The sequence below is a fragment of the Morone saxatilis genome, unplaced genomic scaffold (assembly GCF_004916995.1).
Source record: "Morone saxatilis isolate NCDOM2014 unplaced genomic scaffold, NCSU_SB_2.0 Contig4, whole genome shotgun sequence".
In the NCBI taxonomy this organism is placed as follows: domain Eukaryota; kingdom Metazoa; phylum Chordata; class Actinopteri; family Moronidae; genus Morone; species Morone saxatilis.
In genome coordinates this window covers 3,989,141-4,012,935 of record NW_023339984.1, presented here as the reverse complement: position 1 = coordinate 4,012,935, position 23,795 = coordinate 3,989,141, and the positions used below count along the sequence as shown (strand labels likewise).

The 23,795-nt window shown below is 43.7% G+C and overlaps 1 protein-coding gene across 1 annotated transcript in view; it reads left to right on the top strand.

Annotated features, from left to right (window-relative positions):
- dock11 (dedicator of cytokinesis 11) overlaps positions 1-23,795 on the top strand; it is a gene marked incomplete at its 5' end in the record, with an annotated part of 61,932 nt that continues 38,137 nt past the window's right edge. Inside the window, 18 exon segments of the mRNA XM_035675575.1 lie at positions 1-126; positions 5,245-5,361; positions 7,311-7,400; positions 8,268-8,350; positions 8,978-9,044; positions 10,619-10,714; positions 11,564-11,698; positions 12,451-12,634; positions 13,530-13,609; positions 14,609-14,692; positions 14,884-15,024; positions 16,519-16,803; positions 20,028-20,150; positions 20,277-20,359; positions 20,758-20,880; positions 21,121-21,197; positions 22,076-22,260; positions 22,428-22,493. Coding sequence (XP_035531468.1) covers positions 22-126; positions 5,245-5,361; positions 7,311-7,400; positions 8,268-8,350; positions 8,978-9,044; positions 10,619-10,714; positions 11,564-11,698; positions 12,451-12,634; positions 13,530-13,609; positions 14,609-14,692; positions 14,884-15,024; positions 16,519-16,803; positions 20,028-20,150; positions 20,277-20,359; positions 20,758-20,880; positions 21,121-21,197; positions 22,076-22,260; positions 22,428-22,493 — 2,124 coding nt within the window.

Genomic DNA, 23,795 nt, shown 5'->3' with positions numbered 1-23,795 from the left:
TATAACCAGAGAGGGGCCACTATGTCTGAGGTGCGAAAATTCACAAAGAGGTTAAGCAAACCCGGGACGGCCGCGGAAGTGAGGCAGAGCGTGTCGGAGGCAGTGAAGAGCTCCGTGGACCTTGTGGTGAGCTTTAACGCTGTCCGTGGACCGGCGGCGGTCGTTTGAGCTAACAGGGATAATGTAACGTTAACTAACTGGTTAGCCTGCTAACTCCCCCCCGTCCTCATTGGGGGGTACAGCTTTTTTTTTTTTCATTCCGGTTTTCTACATTACTACAGCTCTTTCCTGCTCATTCCCACATTCTTCACACTCTTCTTTTATGTCTGTTTTTCCAGTTTTCATTCAATGCGCTTGTCAACCTCAACGTGAACCTATGAGCTAACTGAGCCTGCGGTGTGTCTCTGAATGCGCTGGAACAATTTTATACTGGCAGTGCTGCTTCCAATGAGATGTTTAAAGACACGTCGTTATTGTGGAGCTATTATACATGTCGCGAATTCAACTCCCATATGTTGCCTTGCTCTCCTAAATTGCCGGCGCTACAGAATAGTATGACATCGTCCATAGGCACACATGCTTTCCCAGTCTTGCGCGGCTCCTTTTGTGTGCTGGCGGATGAGGAGCGGTGCCAGTTGGACAGCTGCAGCATGGCTTCCCTGTCCCTGCCTGGGAGCAGTGTGTGTGCGCGCCTCTTTATTTCTCCTGCTGGAGATGGCCACATTGTGCAGGAAAGGAGGCAGCTCCGGCATGTCCTTATGATCGGTGCATATTGCTAATGGCGGGTGTGCAGAGCGAAGGATGTGTTCATGTGCTCCCCTTCTGAATGAACAGCAGTGCCGCCGGTTGATAGTGGGTTGGAGCAGACTGCAATAATGAGGGATTAGGCGCAGTGGATCCTGCTGATACAGCATGTGTGTGTGTGTGTGTGTGTGTGTGTGTGAACTTGTTTACCTGTCAAAGCTGTGACATTTGACTTGAATCTTCCAGTGATGTCAGTGCAGAGTGACTCTCGCCTACTCCTGTGTGTGTTTTGTTTTTGCTGCAGCCGTCATCCACTTTCTCATTATGTGCCAAAGACAAAGTGCTCCTTCGACTCAAAACACAGCAGTCATACAGCTTTGGCTGCTTAGAGCGTGGAGCTGGGCGAGTTTGGATAGGAGCTAAACCCTAGTTCCCTCAGGGGTTCTGCTTTATGATGATCACCCTGAGGAGTGTGACGCAGAGAGGTTATCCACGCTGTAATAAATCGTGATAAAGTTTGTGTTTGCAGCAGAGGTTGGGAGTGTGTGTTTGCGTCTGTGGGCCCGTGTGGTGTGTGTGTTCTGTTGTGTTTCTCCTGTTTTGGAGTAGCAGGTTTTGGCTGCTCGTTTTATGAAGCAAACAGTTGGCTTGGTCACTGAGAACAAACGCTGTTTTGTGGAGGCTGCGCGGCCCGCGTTCCTCTCACATGGGGATTCCCTCAGGCATGCTGTGACCGTGCTTCCTCTGTGGCTCTTTCTGTGCTCATCCTACTTCCTCTAGAAAGTCGGTCCCATTTGCCTCCATGCTCTGTGGTCGTAGGTTTTCCAGTGAACAAACAGGTATTGCATGTTTCCAGGTAGAAAGTCAAACAAAATGTCCAAAAGGAAACCGCAGAGTGCAGAACATGGACGTGTGGTTTTTTTTTTTCTAAAGGACTAACACAACCCTCGGGCCAGTTCGTTGCTTCATGAGAATCCCATCGGCTGATGTGTCGGTGATTACTGGTCATCCTGGAGTTCACAGAAAGTCCCTCTGAAAAGTCCACATGTGTCTGAGTTTAGTGCTCTGTGGCAGAAAAAGAGGACAACAATAGACCTTTTTCTGAAAATGAAGTGGCAGCTATTTTGATACATTTTTCAAGCAGAAAAAGAGGGTCCATTTCTTTGTCTTATATGAAAGCACGCTTGTGCTTTTGGCCTGTCGGTCGCATTAAGACATTTGAATACATCCCCTTGGGCTGTGGGAAATTACAATTTCAGGTATTTAATAGACCGAATGGTGAACCAATGAATCCAAAAAAGAATCAGCAGATCAATCAGCGATGACGTCAGTTCAGTTGTACCCCGAAGTGGTTCCCAAACAGACCCACTGCAGGAGGGGGGCACATGAGTAGGGGGCTCTTAATGTCCTGTGTGGCTCCTTTAGTAGTTAGTGTCCCCAGTGCTGTCTTGTTGCCTGTAAATAAAGTGCAATCTAATTATAGGGTCTGTGCACTTGAAACCTCGCTCTAGAGCTGAGGTTTTCAGAGTGGGAGGTGGGGGTCCTCTGGGGGGTTCAGAACAGTTTCAGGGGAGGCTCGGTGAATGGAAGCCAACAGCTATTCCATTAGAATTAGATTAGTTATCAAAAGGAGATCCCATAGAACAGCCTAACTGTGTGTGATTGGGTTAAAGAGGTAGTTCAGAGATACAGCTGTTTGGGGGAATGTGACTGTTTTTCCCAGAGTCAGGAACTAATATCTCACAGCAGTATTAAATAACAAATGACAATAATCTCAGACCCCCGCTCTAGAGGAATGCACCGTTGACAACGGAAACATGAGCCTCCAAAGTGACTGCACACACAGCCATGCATGTCAGTGTATAGTCCGTAGAAAACTGTCACCCTCTGCAGATGGAGCATTCCTCTGAGTCCGCCGGTTCTGCCGTGCGAGCCTCACCATACACACAGCGCTGTATTTGGACATTCTGTTGGTGAAGGCTTGAGATAAACTTAAGAATGAAATGCTACTGTGCATGGTGGGTTGAGAAAGGTCCCTTATGGTTTAGGGTTAAAGGTCAAATATACATAGGCCTGTTTTTATGAAAGTATAATGACCTCAACTTAGGGAGTCGTGTTTTTGTCTTTATCTACTGACGCTGTGTCACCTTCCATGTTCAACCACCATGTTTCTGCAGTAGCCCACAAGTGTAAGCTTCCTGAGCCAGCGTGATACAATCCACCTGGTCGCGTTGGAGTCGCGAGCGCGGCCTCACATCTGCTGAACCGTAATGGGACATCTGGAAAACGCACCCTCGCTAATATCATCACCACCATCACCGTCACCATGGTTCCCCGGAGGCAGTGGCGCGTTGTACTTTTGCAGTGATTGGTGTCCTCCCGTCAGGTCGACAGCTCAGTGGAGAAAGTGTGAGACCGAGCTGGAGATTGTGTCTTGATTGCTTGCGTCACACAGTCCCACACCCAAGTGTTAGGCCACGTCCTTTTAGCGTTGAAGCATCTCTGCCCATGTCTCAATCTGCAAGGCTGTGGCTCCACAGCTGCCTGCTTGTGATTCTTCAGCTTCTTTCCTCCCTCTCTCTCCCTCTCCCTCTCTCTCTCTCTCTCTGTATGTCTTTCCATCTCTCCCCTCCCTCCCTCCCTCCTCTCTGCCTGTGTAACATGATCGGCGTGGAGCCACGGCGCGCTGCCGAACGCTTGCTCTGTGATTGCAGCGCTGCGGTCGGGCTCCGTTTGCACATGACAGGAAGCCGGGCTGCTGCTTCGGGTGCAGGGGCGGCGCGGTCATGTGTAAATGCTTTCAACAGACTTGTAGGTGTCGTTGAGCTCTGCTGCGCGCTCTGGTCAACACAGAGGGATTGGCAGATAGTACATTTCACATTTCACAAGTGTCATTAGGGTTAGGACGTTGTTATTTAGATTAGGGGTTTAGAGAAACAAAAGCCAAACGCTGCGTTCATGTAGACAGCCTGAGAGAGTCGGGGTCTGGTGGAAAAATGTGCAGAGAACATGTACGTGTAACCAGCTCATTTCACAGGCCAAATTATTGGTTAGAGAACATGGAGTGGGAGAACTTTGTTTCCTTTATTGGCTGGTGCACAGATATACTCAAGAAGGAGATTTTAACCCCTTAAAACCCACTGAACCCTCTCTGTGTAGCCAAGCATTGTTCAAACCCACAGACCTGTATTTAAAATTCTAGTGGAGATCCAAAGTTTCCCAAGAGAATGTACATGTGATAGTATCAGACAGTGTGGAATTTAATCCCTTTTTCCAACTTTAAGCTGCTTAAACCTCTGGAAACTTGGTTTAAATCCAAATATTCCTCTGTAACATTAAACTTTTATGCATAAATAACAAGTCAAGTTCAGAAAAAATAATTATTTATTAAGTAACCCATATGAGATTAAAAAAAACTAAGAAGATGATAGAGAAAATATGTTGTCAGGGCCTTTAATGGACAAAAGGGCTAAACTATAAGCGGCATATCTCCAAAACACAAACAGTAAACAGTAAACATGCTCAGTGATAGTTTCCAAGGGGAGAGCGGCTAGCAGAAGGGTTAAAGCAGCAGCCGAACTTTATTACTGGCCTGCTCCCTCCGCCGCCTCCAACACTGGCATAATAGGAACACGAAGCGGTGCATCTCAGCTGCACGACTCTTAAGTGGAAGTATGACTCAATCACACACTCCCAGCTGCAGTCGGGGTTTTCAGAGTCCTTCTCCCCGCCGGGTTCGTTCCCTAAAGCAGCAGGTCGGCAGATCCACACAGTCTGATTCCCTCTGCTTGAGTGTCGCTCAGCCAAGGCTTACTGGCTAAGCTATTCATCATCACCGTCTTCACCGCTGAGCTCGAGCTTAAAGTGGCACTTTCTTGGAATTAATTCTGAGTCTTTCCAAGTGGTTTGTACTTGTGATCGCATCTTGACCTAGTTGTGCAAGCTTTACGCCCGTGTGCCTCTTGAAGACATACAAATTTCACATCATTCACTTCTCCATGAAACCCGAAACAGGAAGTTATGATGTTTAGCTAGAAGTGCCATGTGGCATGTGATGTATTTCTTGTGTTTTGTTTCATTATTGCACATTTCTCTTTGCAAGCAGGTGAACTTGATTTGACCGCACATAACCATCACGTCAAGTATCATAATTCCATTGCTGTTTCGTCTCACCTTTCTTGCCCTCCCTGTCTTTGCCGTATGTTGTCAGTTTCCTCCTTTTCGTCATCTTTTGTCTTCTTTTTTTTTTTCATCCACCCACAGTTCTGTGAGCAACTGTTTCCCTGCACCGTGACAGTCCTCTGAACTTTGTGGTTGTGGTCTTTTTTTTTTTGCATGGGTGGTTCTGGGGGTGAGCCCTTGTTAAATGGCCTCGAATAGCAAAGGCATGTGGAGCCTGCCGGAGCCACAGTGAGGGCACGGTTATCAGGACATGAGATCAAAAAGAAGGTAGTTTATTTGACGCTACATGTATCCGTTCTGTCCCCTTTCCCCTCTCAGGAGCAGCCAAAGATCATCGAACCACTGGACTACGAGGCTGTGGTGTTTCAGAGAAAGGCCCAGATCCACAGCGACCCCCACCGAGACCTGCTGCTCTGCCCCGTCGACGATGTCTCGGTGAGTGCCCCTCGTCCTTTCCCGCCGTGTCCTGTGGCGACTGGCTCTCACCCAGGTCACCTACCCTCATAGAAGTCACCACTTATTAAGAACTGCAGTTTAAATTGTAATTGTGACTGTGTAAAAGTCAACCCTCTGGTGTAAAAACTATGCAATGGTGTTTATAAATGACCTCATGTCTTTGGTTTCATATTGTGTTGACATATTCGGTGATACACTAATAATAATGATGGTATATCAGCCAGAAACACCGGACCTCTCATCTTTAAGGCCCCAAAGCATGAACATCCCTTAAAGCTATGATATGTAACACTTCCACATTCAAATCTAAATCTAAAAATGCTAGACATTCTTACATTATCCCAAAATCGTTCAAACAATGTGCAAACCCAGAGAATTCAGCCATTTTATTCTCTTAATGGTGCCTGTCACTGGTCGCCTGTCAATGGCGCCATATCCCCTTTGCACAGCGTTCTGGTTGTCATAAAGTGACTCTTCATGCAGTTTTAAGCCACATTTTTACAACACACTTTTAAGATCTTGGTGGTTTTTTACTATATATTTTACCCAGATGAAGGATTTTAGTCATCGAACATCTGGATGTTAAGTTATCAGAGAAACAAGCCGAGCTAACGTTAGCAGCAGCTCAGCTCGCAGCCCCTCCAGGACGTCCCCTGTCTGCCGGTCAGATTTTTATGGTGGAACTGGTTTTAATTAACCGGTCTATTCATTTTGGAGAGGAGGAGAGCGCTGCAGATAATTTCACTCCTGGTAAAAAACCTCCTGAACAATGAAGGAATCTGAACCGTGAGAATCTGACTGCAGTGACAGCAATGGTGGTGAAGACAACAACGTCCATGATCAAACTCTACTTCACAGTGTCATCCATCTATTGTTATTTTTTCAAATTATTTTGACGTGAAAGCCCCCCTAGTGCCAGAATTTACATACTGTAAGTTTAAAGGACTAACCAGTTTTCCAATAACATGATTTGAGCTTTGACCATCATTTTCATTGGTTATAACAACATTGTACCCAGCAAAGAAGGATCTGGGAGAGCCGTTACATATCTAAAAGCAGGTCAAATGAAGCAGTCCAATGATCAGACAGTTTCTCAATAAATCTGACCTGACCTCTGGGTTCTACATATTCCCCAACATTTCAGGTGTTCTCCCTCTCGGTTTAATACCCGGTTTGGAGTTGGCTTGTCTGATTGTCTGACAGCTTGTATTTCTTCTTACTTTGGAAAGTACAGCGTTGTCATAACAAATACAAAAATAAGGCCCAAGTTGTAATAAACTGAATATACTCATATAAAAATCAACATTTTGTGTCTGTTTTCTCTCGCAAATTTATTTGGACTATGAATCACTGCTGGATCCAAACTCTTGCATGTACCTCGTGCATCACTAAACCCGTCTGCAGCCTGTGACTTGAAGGTCAGATACAGTATCTCATGCTCAACACACACCTGTGCTGCGATCTCCACAGTAAGCAGCCAAATCAGCAGCTTTTTTCCCTGCAAAACTGTCCGAGTTAAACGGGAACAAAGAGCGGTAAAATACCGGTTTTTAAGGAAAGGTTTCCCATCATTAATCACTGTTCATCCCCAGCACACCAGGCTCAGTTATTTACGGGTCACTCAGAGAGGCCCGACCAGTCAAATCCAATGCAGCCAGGTACCTCTGCTCTGTATTTATTGGCGCTGCCTCAAACACATGTGGTTTTGTTTAGAGACACTCTTTTGACACTCATCTGTTTCTTTGTATCTGCGCCTTCTGTTTTCTCTCTTGGCCTGTCGTTTGTGGTTTCCTGCCATGCTACTATTTCATCAGAAGATAAAGAACTGTCATTACCAACTTTTCTATGTATACATGTTTGTTTTTTGCTTGTGCGTGCGTGTGTGTGCGCGTGTGTGTGTGTGCGGGTGTTACACCGTGTGTTTGCAGGAGTCGCAGATCGTCCGGCAGAGGAGGACCGTTGTTCCCTCTGTGCCTCAGAATGCCGAGCGGGAGGCCAGGAGTCTGTTTGCCAAAGAGGTACTATAACCCAGCAGCCCCATGTGCATGACTTGGCCACACAGCACATTCGTAGCAATGACGTCCAGCCCTTTCTAAAAATAAAAAAAAGAGTGAACAAATTTCAAGCTAAGGTATTCACATTTGCCATTAAATCTTCCCAGTAATTTGACTTTTACTCCCTTTTTATTAATTAGAATCTGCTCAATAACAAACAGACATTAAATGCAGTCAGTAAAACTCTATATTAACTAGCATAAAAGATGATTTCTTGATGACTTCACATGAGCGTTTGTGACATTCGAGCCAAAAGTGGTCACTCGAAGCTCATAAAGAAACACAGAATGCACAGGCCAGTGGTAAACACATGCTGCACTGATGATATATTGTATTAGCAATGAAAAGCAGACTCTTCTGGCATGCTGTGGATATACTCTGCTGCTCGGCCAGGCTCAGGATCTGTATTCCAAAGCCAGCTCTCATGACTATGATACAGCATGGAAACAACTGTCAGAGGGATTGTTAAAACAGACCCAGGCTCACTCAGCATCTATTGAACAAAGATCCTTTCAGCTGGTTTAATTGAGAATTTCTGCTTGCTGTTTCACACTGAATAAAAAGTAATATGTACAATGAAAACCATCTTGAGTGATACCAAGTAGAAATAACTACAGGGGCAAAGGCTTCTCCTGCTACTTTGCAGGCTTACTTTGAGTTCATAAACGAACGATATGTGGAGTTTTCTCCCCAGAAAAGGGAACCAAGCACTCTGTCCTCTGTGAGTCACCATCAGGCTCAGTTGGTCACTTATATAATATGGCATGCTTGTTATATTTGAGTGTGTCTGCTTCCCCTAATCCAGCTCTCTTGTGTTGACCTGTTTGGCAGTGCATCAAGACGTACAACACCGACTGGCATGTAATCAACTACAAATACGAAGCTTACTCTGGTGACTTCCGCATGTTGCCAAGGTAAGGAACGGCCATAAATCTGAAACGCAGTGTGGATATGTGGAAAATGTAGAGAGTTGGGGATCAGAGTTCTTTAATGCCAAATATGTAACATGTACAAGAGATTTACTCTGCTCACATGGGTCGGCTCCGCTGTGATGACGACACGCAACAAATCAGTGTTCCCGTGTATTAGTGCAGAAAAGAGGAAATACTGCACACAAATTGAAATAACTGCAGAGTTCAGCCAGACTCCCAACTACAGCACAACAGGTGCAGCCCAGATGTTTTGAATTCATATAAATATGAATGGTTATAAAGCTTCCTTCCTTATTGTTTTTATCACCGCAACCCCCACTTGAACCATGAATTGGAGTGAAAGAGACATGTGTGTAACATCATGCTCCAAACATCATAAAAATTCCAGAATAAAATGATAAGGTAAGAGATGAGGTGGCACATGATTTACTGACCAAAGGAGGACATACGTAGCAAAATGTGTAGATCAGGCAGTGATTGGTTGCATGCTTTACAAGGGCATAGCGGGATAGCAAACCTCACCACAGGGGGGAAGTACAGTAGGGGGGTGTCGGGGTGGGGGGGTATTTATTGAAGACCACTGACCCCTATCTCACCGTCTTTTCATAGCAAAGGCCTGAAGACAGACAAGCTGCCGGCTCATGTGTTCGAGATCGATGAAGACGCCAAAGACGAGGTGAGTAGAGGGGCCTTAGATCACAGACATCGATCACTGCAGTGAGGATGAGTGGTCTGCTATTGACCCACTGGGCCCTTTATGGACAACCATGCATATACACGCACAGCTTTTAGCGCTGCGCTATAAACCCCGCTTGGAAATTAAAGTGATCCCTCTAATCTTTTTCAATCATGGAGATAAGACTCAAATTTGGCTCATTCAACATGAAAATACAAGCAAAGAGAGCAGCGGTGCGTTCCCAGCGCAGACATGAACCGGCACTGAACTGGTAACTGTGCTGGAAGATTTCCCTGTGACTTATGGTCTGTCAGTCCTGTAGTCCACCCAGCAGTGTGACCCCTCATAGACTGAGCGCGGGGCAGCAAGACCAGCAGCAGCCTTATATACGTCCTATAAATAGCCCCCATCGATCCTCCTCCCCCTACACTCAGGCCGGATGCAGACAAACTTAGAGAGAGTAAGGGTTTAATTGAAGAGACATAAATGCTGCTGTGCTGCCGGGACAGGGGGGGGGGGACATGGCTCTATTACTTCTGGAAACAGGCCAGTGCTACTGTTACATTACCTCTGTGTTTTCTCTTATCTGGCTGTCTTGGCAGTCTAGGTGCAAGAATATTAGAGAACAAAAAGAGAAAACACATTATGCAGTTATGATAAGGAAAATGATCTTATTTATGTTTGCTTGTATAAATGTTTGTTTTCTGTGTCCTTTGTATAACCTTTTATATCCACTGGGACATAATAAATCAATAATAATGCAGTCAGGGAAATTATAGGCATTAGCTGACAATGCTACCATTTTTCATACGAGGTAGGGTGTGGCGAGTTGTGTATGCACGGTGGCCACTGTCAATTGCCGTACGTCTGAGGAAAGTACGGACGCGAGCAAGCTGCGGGAAGGATAACAGCCGGCCAATTAGATTACAGGACAGTGCTGGAGAGAAGGGGGGGGGGGGGGTGCGTGACGCTGCAGAGGACAAAACGCCACTTCAACGTGATTAGACTCATCTCAGCTGTGCACACACGCCTCAACCTTTTTCACTCAATGTCATGATATGTGTGTCATGTTCCAGGCTTACATTAAGTTAATAAGGCCTCCTCGTACTGTGAAGTGGCCGGGCGCATTACTCCCGAGAGAGTGTGTGTGTGTGTGTGTGTGTGTCTTTGTATGTGCGTACGACAGACCGTTCCCTTGTGATGAGTGTTTGTGTTTTCTGTGACGCTGATGAACGGTCCCATGATAGTTATGAGGTGGAAAGGCTGCACTGACGGGACTGAGGCTGAATTATGATGGGAGAATTATGGGAAACCAGAAGCAACCAGAAATTCTCATCACAGCTGTAATCAGTGAACTTTTCTTGCAACCAACTTCTTGTCAAAAAAATACAAATGTTTCATGCAGATAAGGCACTAAATATTGTAAGTCACAAATCTCAAGAACCTTAAGCTGTTGAGACCGTATACCGTACAGTGAATATTATGCTGCCAGAACCATTAACCTGAATTAACCTGCATAATAATGTGCAAACGTCTTGATTGATTTCCCCGTGCTTGTGTTTGTTGTCTGTCAGGACTCGGCATCGCTGTGCTCCCAGAGGGGAGGCATCATGAAGCAGGGCTGGCTTCAGAAAGCCAACATCAACAGCAGCCTGTCTGTCTCCATGAGGGTGAGTCACCACCAGACCCTCCTGTCTGTTATTCGTACAACATAACAGCAACAAATGGAACAACAACAGCAAAAACACAGTGTTCACAGGAGAGCAAGGGAGACGTGGCAGCTCTTTGTTCTCCTTCATCCTGTCATCTTCTGCATTGTTCTATCCCATCGTACTGTACTGTATATTATAATCAAGACTTTATGCATCTACAGCCTCTACAGCTAAACTAACATTAGCATTTACATCTTTAAACTATAATAGCAGAGATATTATAGCACTTGTCAATGGTGTCAAAATGCTTTATAAAGTAGAATAAATCAAACAAATACCAGTAATAATAAATACAGTGAAAGCAGTGTTGTAAGTTTGATATGGAAAGAGGCATAAACATAACTGACAGAAGGGTGGTCAAATCACCTACAGTAGTAAAAGATCAATACATAAAATAATGTCTGGCAGTGGAGCATCTGCAGCATCTCCCCTTTAATCAGGAATTTGAATCCTGTTAGCAGAGTATTTTAAAGCTCCTACAAGGAACTTTCATTTTTTTTTCAGTTTTGGCAGCCCATGTGGAAAAAAACGGTAGTGTTTCTAACACCTCGTTTCATTGATTTCAAGGGGAATCTGACTGAATCTGACCCGGTGGCAGGCTAACTGCCAATAACTGTATAAAAATTGCCAATGTTGTCGCTGATGTTCTGAGGCTGAGGCATCAATATTGAACTGATAATGTTTAATAACAAAACTCACTTTAGTATGTTTAAATTTAGGCAATGTCATATGCATTTCTCTGTTTATGAGTTATTTATAAACTGTTAGATATGAAACTCTCTGACTTAACATTGCTGTGAATTGCAGGTGTTCAAAAGGAGGTACTTCTACTTGTCCCAGCTCCCTGACGGCTCCTACATACTCAACTCCTACAAGGATGAGAAGAACTGCAAGGATACCAAAGGATCCATCTACCTGGACTCCTGCATAGACGTTGTTCAGGTATACAGACCTAAAAAAAACATCAGACGCACAATTGAGAATACTGCAATAGAAGCAGCAATTCTTTGCACCAATTGTTGGCGTTTCTCTGTGCCCACTGCAAGCTTTCTGTTCTTGGCACAAGCTCTCACCCTCGTGAAAGCCAGTGTGCTTCCTAGTCTCGCCACGCTCCAGGGGGTTTTTAGCCGCTTTGATTGGATAGATTTACCGCATTCCACTGACTCGGTCTGAAAAGTCCGGTTCTAGCAGATTATGCTCAAGGTCTGCACTGGCCGCACAGGCTGCCAGGAAGCTTTCAAGCAGATGAACATATTCGGAAGATGAGCGAGGAAGAGTGAGGAGACTCATTCCAGCTAGTGGGTTTGATTCAGAAGCTCTTGGAGGATGGTGTGTTTGACATGTGCAGCCTGTTTTGCACCTGATAGACAGCAGTGTTTATGTAACTTTCATAGAAAAATGATCCAATGTAAGAACAATCTTTAGTGAGGACCTTGTCTGTGTGAATCCATCTGAAGCACTGTGTAAGCAAAAAACTCATTGTACTTGTCACAAAATGTTTGGGCCAAAACAATAGATACATTGGCTAAATTATATTAACCTCAAAAGGAAATCCTGTTGTGTTGCTCCAAACTATTACACTTCTCTTACAGGCTAGAACATAGGCTGATCTTTTATCCAGTGTAAGTGCTTTGTTTGGGGAAGTTCACTGTATATATATATAAATACATATACAATAACTCTTCTGCCCTCAGAGCCCTAAGATGCGGCGTAATGGCTTCGAGCTGAAGATGCAGGACCGCTACAGCCACTTCCTGGCCGCGGACAGCGAAGCAGAGATGGAGGAGTGGGTGGTCACCCTGAAACAGGCTCTGCAGAGCACCACTGAGGCCAGCCAGGACAGAAGGAACGGTGCAGAGACACTGGACTGTGCCCTGGGTGAGTTATACTGCACCAAACAGACTTAGGATGCACGCTTGCCCAGATCATCTTTCAGCCTTACTGAAAAGTTGCTGTGCATTCATGGTCCATTTTGCTATGATAATAGTAATAACATGTTAGAGCATAATCTCTGAGCCTGTTTTAGTGGTGGTCAGGGTTACAGTAATCCCTCTCCCTGGCGGTGGAAGGAGTCCAAAACTCCCCTGAATTCAAGTCTGAGCCCTGTGTTATGACATTTTAATGGCTTCCATATTACAGTGAAACACAAGAAATAAATAGGCTTAACACTCTACCTGTAGCTGCTGCCAGTAGAGGGATAGAAGTCATATGCTTGAACATTAGCTATACATTTTTTTAAAAGATGTTCAGCCGTGCAGGTGGAGATCAACCAAAGCTCCGGAGTCTGAAGGTTTCAGCTGTTACAATTGTTCATTTTCGCTGTTTAGTTTCGCTCCCAAGTGTGTGTTTCTTCAGGGGGCAATTGTTGAACTCATTGCTTGGCCCAAGCTGTGAAAGAACGCCAGCAGTTTTAGGTTTGTCTTGCCAGCATCTGTGGGCCCCCTTTTTTTCTTATATAATAATATGTTCTCTGCAGAATGTTCTGGTGAAACCCAATAGGCCTAGCTTGATCACAGATCTCCAAGATGCTGATGAGCGGGGGGGAGACCGTCCAGAAAGATGGAAGAGTTCATCATCTGTCACCCGGGAGTCAGCAGAATAGTGAATGGCCCCTTTTTTAATTTGGCCGGTAGCATGTAAGATATTAGTGTAGCTTAGACAGGGGAGTCATTAAGCAAACACTGAGTGAGCAGAGCTTTATTGGACCTGATTTGCAATAGCGTGCATTTTGATGACCTTGTATTCATGCGTGATTACTGTCCTGTTCAATCAGATGACGATACCACCAGCCAAGGTAAAGGGGAGAGCCTGCTGGAGAGCCTGGGGAGGAGCTTACAGCCTGAACTTGTGAAGGTATGAAGCACCGAAGGATTGTTAAATGATTAATTCAGATGGATTGGCTGAGTTAGTGAGAAATAGATACACAGAAACATTAAAGATTTTACATTTCACATGTAATATTTCCTGTATTTGACATGGTAGTTGTCTGCATCCCTTATTAATGTAATTATTATTTATTTGTAGGATTTCTTGTTCTCTAACTAACAGTTTGGTAATGAAATGATAAAAGTCCTTATAACAGAAGAATGTATTGACAGCAGAAAAAGAAATGTCTCATCTCAAAAATGATTCTGATATTCTGTACCAGACCACATTTATATTTATTTAGTTTATAAATGTGTACATGATAGAGGAGCTGTAGAAGAGCAGCTCTTTTGTTGGACTCTCTGTGTTTGAATCAGTCTTTTAAGCCTGAGAGCAGTAGTGTTTATTCCACAGCGGCACAGTGCCGTTTTAATATGTCTATAAAGCCAGAGCTGCACTCAGACAACAAAGCCCTCTGTGCTCTGTGCTGCTGTTTCACTGTGTTTGCTCTGGGCCACTCCAGCACAGCTTTTCCCTCTCCACGCAAAAAGATCACTTGAGTTTGTCTGCAGGCTGGTCACAGCGAGAGCAGAAACAAGGGGAGGAGAAGTGGGGAGGGAGATGGATTAGGGCTCTTACCGTGACCCGAGGGTTTGATTTGTTCGTCTCCATTAGATGCCCCTTCTTTCTCCTTCTGTCTGCTTGTCTCCTTCTCTGTCTTACTGCGTCTGTTTACTGGCAGAGAAAACGAGGCAAAACAAAAAAGACTGTGTAGGCCCCTTATTGTTTGTTTTTAAACCAGTTTTTATTGTCCTATTTCTCTAAAATGACCCGACGTACAGTCTTACAGTCACACATGTGCGTGTATGTTTTTTCAATGGAAAACAAAAATTGTTAAATAATGATAAGACATTACGTGGCCCTATAATAAAATTACATTTTAATTTAAATTCCATTCTTCCACTGTGTGTGTGTGTGTGTGTGTAGTTTGCCAGGGAGACGGACCAGCTCAATAAGATCAACAGGAATGAAGGCAGACAAAAGCTTTTCTCTCTGGATCCTGAGACACAGGTAGCAAGATGCTTCTTTTAACACATGGTCGTCTTATGATTTATTTATTTCACTATTGATTCAGACTGTTTGATCTCTCCTCCCCTTTCCACCATTTACACTTTTCCCTTCGTCCTCTCTCCTCTCCATGGGTTCAATCTTCCTCTTCTTTCTGTCTTGTTTTTATCTCCCCCCTCCTGTCTGATATCCAGAGGCTGGACTTCTCAGGCATCGAGCCAGATGTGAAGCCATTTGAGGAGCGCTTTGGCCGCCGCATCGTGGTCAGCTGCCACGACCTGACCTTCAGTCTCCAGGGCTGCGTTAGTGAGAAGGGTGACGGCGTCCTCACTAACGTACGTCAGCACCTTACTTCCACAGAAAGCATTCAGTTCATATTCTGCTCATATGACTCTACCACTACCTTTACTATTTTCTATGCTATCATGTACTGCTTAACTTTTCATAGTCAATTAGATGACCAAATATGACAATTTTTGAAAAAGTTATATAGCCAGTGAAAATACCTCTTTAGTGATTTTGTCTTTATGCACTTAAGCGTATCTAATCACAACACTGTTTTCCTTTTCACACTGCACAACTTCACCACCGTCCTCACCCTCTGCAGCGCTGCCCCAGATAACACACCTTCATAATTCATGTTGGACTGTCTGGAGGCAAACCAAGTAACCAGGACAAAAGTGGGCAACACCACTAGATATTGTTGCCTACTCAATTAGTTCATGATAAAATGAGTTTTAAAACAACAATTCCACACACTGATCTCGCCAAGTTTTATTTTATTTATTTAGCTTTAAACTCCGTTGCTCCAAATAAACAAGGACTTTAGGTTATGCAAGCAGTCAGTCTGATGAATGTGGAAATGTCCTCAATGGGATATCAGTGAGGTGCTCCTGGTAGCATGAGGCAGCAGTCTAGAGCACGCCTCCGTCAGAGTGGATTGCCGTGGTCATAAAACATTGAGTTAGACGTCCTCCATGCATTAGTGGGGCTGGTAGGAGAATTGAACTGACTCATAGTTGCGGTTTGGAAGAAGCATGGTCTCTCTCTCTCTGCCTCCCCTTCTTCCTCTCCTCCTCTTTTCCTGCAACAGTCTCTGATAGGTTTAATGTTTATTGGATGGAGCACGATTTGTCCATCATGCGGGAACCATTAATTCTGGCATAAGTGCACTTAGTCATTCAAAAATGTGCGGGCGGCACTACTCTAGAGCCAACATTTACTTCCAAATTGATATACAGAAAGCCAATATTTTTATAATGTTTACACAATATTTATTTTTGCATATTTAGGTTCAATTTACTCTAATACAACAATTTCTAAAAGTGGAGAAAAATTGATAACCTTTATTGTTGCAGATTGTATAACATGGCAGATGAATTAACTCTTTGCCAGCTTCTTAATGCAGGCTGAGGCAAGTTTTATCTGAGAGGCAATAGATAGGAGCAGGCAGTTTTCTGTCTTCAGAATGACCATGCCCCAACATAATTCATCTTATTTTATGCTTTTAAAATGGCAAAGACCTCCGAGTCAACTTAGAGGGGCTTCTAGGCGGCTGGGGCATGACTGAAGTGTGACATTTTTTCTGTCGCACATTACATACACATTTGTTTATAGAAAAAAAAACATACTAAAACGAGTTAGTGCATTTAAGCATTCTGTAGTTTCAATTGATTTTTGCACTATATCTAACTCGCAATTATTCATTTGACTTGTGAAACGTCTCACCGGTGTCAGTTGCTGTGCTAATTAACTTAACTAGTAAATGAAGCCAGGCATGTTAGGGATGTATTCAGAAGCCCTTTAAATGTCTCTCTGCCAAACCCCAGGTGGAGCCATTCTTCATCAGCCTCGCTCTCTTCGATGTCTCCAAGAGCTGCAAAATCTCGGCCGACTTCCACGTCGACCTCAACCCGCCCTGTGTCAGGGAGATGCTGACCGACGCCTCAGGCCAGCTCTCGCCTTCATCTGACTCAGACGGTGGAGGAGGAGGAGGAGGAGTCCGGGAGGGAGGAGGGGGAGGTGGAGTCATGGTGAACGGAGACTCGGGGAAAGGGAACGGCCTGCCTGTTCTTCAGAGGGTGTCGGAGGCTCTGCTGCGCTTCCCTACACAGGTAGACACTTGACTGTATTCAGACAGCTGTTTGATTGAGGAAGTGACTCTATCTGACTCACTGATTAGCCTATCAGAAGCGGGTGTGAAGCCTGAATCATTGCTGAGTCATTCGTACAGATCAAGGTGTGAAAAGTGAACTCGTGTTCCGATTTTCCATCTGTGTCAGTGAAGAAAACAGAATATGATTGACTATAAGTACTGATTTATATTCATGATGCCAATGAGGGAAGTTTCTAGGATTGTTTAGGTTGATGCTATTCAATTACAAACAAAGTTCACATGGACTCTGAAGCTTGCTTTTTAGACAGAGTTTTGGCAGCCCTGTCATCCTGTTGGCTTAGAGGTTTTGCTGATGTGGGTTTTACTAATGTGAAACTGATTCTTAATTTTTATGAGCCGCTCTTTTCTCTGAAGTTCGTAGCAAATAGGCCACATAAAGAACTGGCTGAAAATGAGCACGTGGTTTGCTCTTCCTCAGTGTCTATACCTTTGTCTTTGTAGCTGTTCATCTTAATGTTTTGGGCTTGTTTCTTGTAGCAGCTTAAGGTTCTTTATAACTTTATTAAAGTAGATTAAGCAGTCACAAGTAAAGATATACAAAAGAGAAACCATTAATCTAAAGCAAACTGTGTAAAAACATATATATTCCATCTCCGTGTCCATCCAAAGACTGAGATGAATTGACTGCTTGAAACTCATTTACTGTATGTGGTTCAAACAGGAAGCCCCTCTGTGTGCTGTGTCCTCAGTAGACCTTTCAGTACTGAAGTCTTCTGAAACAGGGTCTTAAAAATTCTTAAAAATTCTTTTGACACATCTTAAATTGCATTCAAGTTGCATTTTTTTGTCTCGTTATAAATGTGTTTATGGGAAAACAACTCACCTTCATATCCTTTGTATTTTTGGGGCATTATGGATGTAAAAGAAGTCTTAAATTGCATTCATAATGGTCTTAAAAACTCAAAAATGTAACCTGTTGAAACCCACAGAAACACTAATAAATACAAAAGGTAGTGCAAATAAAATACAAGTAGAGTATTAATTACTACAGTTTACAAGAAACAGACTCAGGATTTAAAACTGAATCATCGCCATTGCCAGTGGAACATTATTCACACCCCACATTTTCCCAGCCTCAGGTTCCATCCTGCCTTGCTTTGAAAATGTCCTTACGCAGCTCAGTGAGGTGACAGACTGCTGAGTTGTCTTTTATATCCGTAACATCGCTCAGCATTCTCACGCTGGCTGCAGCTGGCCTGGTTGGGACAAGAGTAGATAGATTCCCTGCTCCCCCTTTACGTCAGTGGTCTCTATTGGAGTGATGGAGCTCTTTATATAATCCAAATACACGATAATAGTACTTTTCATATTGATTCCTCCCTTTTAATCAAAGTGCTGTGCTTTCAATTTTCATTCCATTGTAGTGTTTCCAGATGACAATGCTTTTGGTCCATGTCCAGTCTTTAAAAACTTTGAAAGGATCCACATGAGACCTCAGTTTAGCTCATTCAGTCAGCATTTGCAAGTGATTTCACACTCCCTTTGGTGTGCCAACTTTCTGATATCAGCTCAGTGTTTGGTGATGTCAGCTTTATGTCTTGTCACTTCTCTCTATTTCAAGAGTTTATTTAGGAGTAATAAAAAGAGTAATACTCGTGTGTGAGTGTTACTCTTGGCTCAGGGAAACTCCTGCAGGTGCTGTGAGATCAGCTCACACACACACACACACACACACACAGAGTCTGTTCCTCACCTCTGGCTACTTGGCCCATTAATGTGATTAACTCACTCAGCAAGACTGGTGCCTGTTGTAAATTAGCAGCAGTTAGGTTACAAAACGTACTCAGATACTCATTTTCCATTTCCATGACAAGAGGCACGACTGGGCTATCATGGAAACAGATTGAAAACACAAACAACTTAATGGGCAGAGGATCAATAGGGGAGGCTCACGAGTATTCAGAGCAGTATTCCTAATAGAGAATGCAGCGACCAGTAGCAGGACACACTGTCATACAAAAGGAAAGCCACGGACATAAAATATGAGAACAGTTCCAAGCTTCCGTATGTCTACTTTATGGATTTAATGTTACGTTCTGCCAACCGACATCTGTGAAAGTTCTGCACCAGCAGAACGCACACACATACAAACACATGCATGCAAACAGAGCAGTCCCTACCTCTGTGATTAGTGTGCTATTATAGCTCGGCAGACCACAGTTTAATTTAGGTGCATTGGGTGTGGTCCAAGGACAGAGCCTCATGTATCTCTCCACTGCATGTCAGGAAGGCCACAGCCCCATGTTCCAGCTCATTACATTAATTCTTATACATTTGTCTAAGTGTGAGGAGTTTCAGCTAGAACCCAGCAGTAGCACAGTGGTTTATGTTTGCAAAAAGGCACAAACTGATAATATATAATGGCAAAATGTTGAATTTAGGAGCTTTTTTGCCCCCACATTGTGCAACATGCACGGCAGTGGGTTATAAACAACAAATCATAATGTCAAAGATTGAAACCAGAAGCAGCTGTGTGTGTGGTTGTGTTTAAACTGTGATGATCAGTGAATGAGGCAGGCTCCTGGCTTAGAGTGTAACCAGTTTGTCTGACTGGCACCAAGATGTGTATTTTAACGGGCAGTTTGTGAATGTGTCCACATCTATTTTGATTTAAAGCTGCAGTAGCCCCTCTAGTGCAACTGCTCCCTGGTGGCTAAGTTTCATTACTTATGCTGCAACTTTTATGATTTCTAAAATGACTTCCTGCGGCTACAGTCTAGATTTATGCTTCTGTTACCAGAAAAAACCTCCATGTGGGCTTTTTTATTTGTGTGTGCGCATATTAATATGAGCGGGATTTGTCCGAATGTAATGTCTGTCCACTTGAGATTGTTTGTGTGAATTGACACTACAAGCTTAAAGACAGCAACAGCTCACCAGACCAAAAATAGATGTGAGCCCCATGCGGTTTTCCTGTATAACTTTCAGCTAACAGCAGCCACTTCCCCCTCACTTGCCTTGTAGAGAAGCAGTTGATGACATTAAAAAGTTAGAATTTCTGACGATTGCCAATTTATGTGAGCACCCAGCAGTTTGGATGAGTTGTAGAAGGAAGGAAAGACACTCACAGTCTGCTAACACATAATAGCCACAGTTCTGGTTGTTTACTATATCATCAAGTCCCTACTCTGATTAGCCTCCGTTTCTCCCTCTCTCCTCCAGGGTATCTTTTCAGTGACCAACCCCCATGCAGATATCTTCCTGGTGGCCCGGGTAGAGAAGGTGTTACAGAACGGCATCACACACTGTGCCGAGCCGTACATCAAGACCTCCGACATCAACAAGGTGCGCCGCTTCATTCAAACACACACACGTGACGAAAGCAGCAGCGGCGAGCTTTCCGGTCCAAAACATTCTGTCTTCGGCTTTTCTCTCCCATGTTGATTTTTTGTTTTCGGTTTGTCTCCGCAGACTGCTCAGAAGGTGCTCAAAGCTGCCAAGCAGACATGCCAACGCTTGGGCCAGTACAGGATGCCTTTCGCCTGGGCTGCCAAGTAAGACAGGAACATAAGTCAAAATATTACGCAGTAATAAATCTGTTTGGATTCATCTTTGGAACAGCCTAAGTCTGTCCATGTATAATGTTTATGTATAAATGCCACACGTCTTCTTTATGTGAAGCTGTGCTCTGCTAACAAGCTGCTTTCACTATGCGGGCTGTATAGACACAATGTTAGAAATTGTGGCAGAGACTTGCTCAACTGTTATAGGAGCACAGAGCAAAAAGGGACAGGGCCAAGAAAAGGTTAACTGAAAATGAATAGGACAGCATTATACTAGCATTAGATTTTTAATCAAATTCCAGCATTTCCAGCCTAATATATACATTTAATGTGAGTAGGTTGCTGTTTGCATGAGGCAGCCACTGTAGCCATGTGTGATGTGTTTCCAGGCAGGTGTTCAAAGACGCTCAGGGCAGCCTGGACATGGATGGGAAGTTTTCTCCTCTCTACCGCCAGGACAGCAGCAAAATCTCCACTGACGACATCATCAAGCTGCTGGCAGACATCAGGAAGTGAGTCATCACCACTCTTCTGCTATTTTAGTGAGAGTGCTTAGTTACCATAGCTCAAAACACTCATGCCCTTTTTTGAGCCTGTATTTTGAATTGTTTAGAACACAACTTTGACGCTAACTCAGATTTAACATTATGGTGGTCATGCCATCAGTAAAAAACATGATTAAATACATTTAGGTCCTTTATTCAGACCTGATTGCACTCTGTTCTTATTCTGAATCTTGTTTTGCTTGTCAGACCTGAGAAGAGCAAACTTCAGACCATCCCTGGACAGCTGAATGTCACCATTGAATGTGTCCCACCTGACTTCTCAAGTATGTTGTCACTTCTAGTCACACTCCCCTTATCCTAACATTTGTCTCACTAACAGTGAAGTCAAGTGCCCTCCCTGAAAACACACTAAACACACAATGTAAATACGAAGGAGCTGTCACTCATTCTTTACTGAGAAGAAATACCCTATTTACAATAAATGACCATACAGTACATACAGTAAACAGCTTTGTTAACCTGGTGTAGTTAAATCGGAAACCACAAATTTTGCTGTGCATTCATTCATTCATTGTAATCTGATTTCATACAAGAAAGATCACTGCCTTCCTGTGATCTCTTTCATATCTACAGCCGCTGACCTTATCTACACTGTGGAATGTCAAAAGCAAAAGTGGATTAAACTTGAATTCCTTGATAACCATCAAACAATCGTAACAAGTGAAACGACCAAGCCCGTGGTTACCTTACACACAAAATACTGCTGTTCCTAGAATGCTATACAGACTGGCAGTGAATGAAAGTCCGGTTTTGAAGGAGGATAAAGGGAAGGAAGTAGGAAGGATTTTGGGTAATGGAGTGTACTCACATGGAGGAAAGAGCATGATTTAGGAGCTATGATAAAGGATAAACCATAGCATCCCGCATCAATAGCAGCAGTTGTAGAAGTACCCAGAAGCCCTGCCAGGAAGTACTTAAAATAGATGTAAATAAGATGAAGAACTGATGTTTTCTGTGCAGCCCAAAACCCATGTACCCATGATTTACAACCTCTCAGCTGTTTTTGTGATGAACATCAGTATGTGAGTTCGCAGTGTGCTCAGAAATACATCGTATGCCCTCGAGTTGGGGACGGCATCAGTAACAGAAACACAGCAGTGGGGCTCTGGTTCCCCTAACGCGTGCACTCCGTCCCTTCCAGATACGGTGACTTCCTCTTACATTCCCGTCAAGCCATTCGAGGACGGCTGCGAGCGGGTGTCGGTGGAGGTCGAGGAGTTTCTCCCCGAGGAGGCCAAGTACAACTACCCCTTCACCACCTACAAGAACCAGCTCTACATCTACCCCCTGCAGCTCAAATACGACAACCAGAAGACCTTCACCAAGGTGCGTGACTCCGAACGAAGCTGGATCGAAAGTGGTGATGGTGGGAATTAATGATGGATGTCTTTGCTGTTGCTGCCTACACAGATTGAATTCAGTTGGTCACTCTCACTGATTATTTGCTCTGCCCAGGCACTGATTGACTGATGTAATATTTTCCTCCACGGCAGGCTAGAAACATTGCAGTCTGCATCCAGTTCCGAGATTCAGATGACGAAAGTGCAGCCCCTTTAAAGGTGAGTTGTACAAACTGTGTATAGTGTAATATGTATGCTACCGGACATGTGAGCGCTACATACATTTGACTTTGGGATGCAGGAGTGTATTCACAGGTCAGTTGCATGAAGATGTATCTAATCTTTGATTTAGCGCTGATGATTGGATACAGGATTCCTAGGGCCACAGGAGCTAATCTGAGAATTTTGAGAATGAAGTTGAAATATTTTTGAGAAACTTTGTTGGAATGCTGAAATAAAATGGAACCATTTACACAATGAGTCAATAACTGGAGCGAAAAAAACGCACCTGCAATAAAACATGTATGACTTTATTATCATAACATCTGGACTTTTTTCTCCTGGATATGAAACAATTTAGAAATTGTACATTTTTACCACTTTTTTCTTGTAGCATTACGTCTTTAGTTTCTAACCAGTGGCCCTAATTCTCTGTTACAGAGATCTGTTACATCAGAAACGCTAACAAAGAATCTGAAATACTTCATACTTTTACTACTACAAACTACAAACGCTTGTAGTGACAAACTTCCATAAACCAATTGTATCACACATAATGCAGTAATATACTGTAGGATACTGTTTGAGCATTGGAGTTTATACTGAAAGGAAAAACATTATCCAGAGAGTTGAGTTCAGGGTATGTTTCAGTTTGTGATGTTATTGTCAAAAAGCATGCTCTGGACAATGTGCATGCACAAATAGGAGAACATACAGGTAACAGGGGGGGGGAAAGAGTGAAATAATACAGCCAGATAAAGTTTAGTCTGAAGAAAGGAGATAAAGCAGAAGATGTAAGAAAAAGGAGGATGGATGATCGGGGGAGGAAACAAACGTGCACTTACTCTTAACAGTTTAGCAGGAGCCTGGTGCAAATGTCTCAGAAACAATAACGCTGTCATGAAAACTTGTGGAATGTCCTAAGTGAGATTTGATCGATAGCAGAGGCCTCACACATGATAAACTCTTCTTTTTATTGCTTTTTCACAAAGTGGAAGTCAGAGTGCAGCTGAGGGGCCAGAAAAGGAGAAAGGAAAAGCTCACAGAAGCTGGTTATTATAGCTGGCAAGAGAAGATAATGAATGGTCACTCTTTTTTTTTTTCTTTCCTCTCTTCTCTCTGTTCCTCTCTGGCCACACATGTCAAATATTTGTGGGTGGAAACAGTCATCAAAGCACCGCAGATTTGTTTTCTTCTTTTCACTTTTCCAGAGGGAGGGAGAAAAACTGAAATTCTTTGACTTGAAACCGCCAAAACATTTACATTTAATGACTCTTGATTATGAGAGTTCAGGCAGACAGA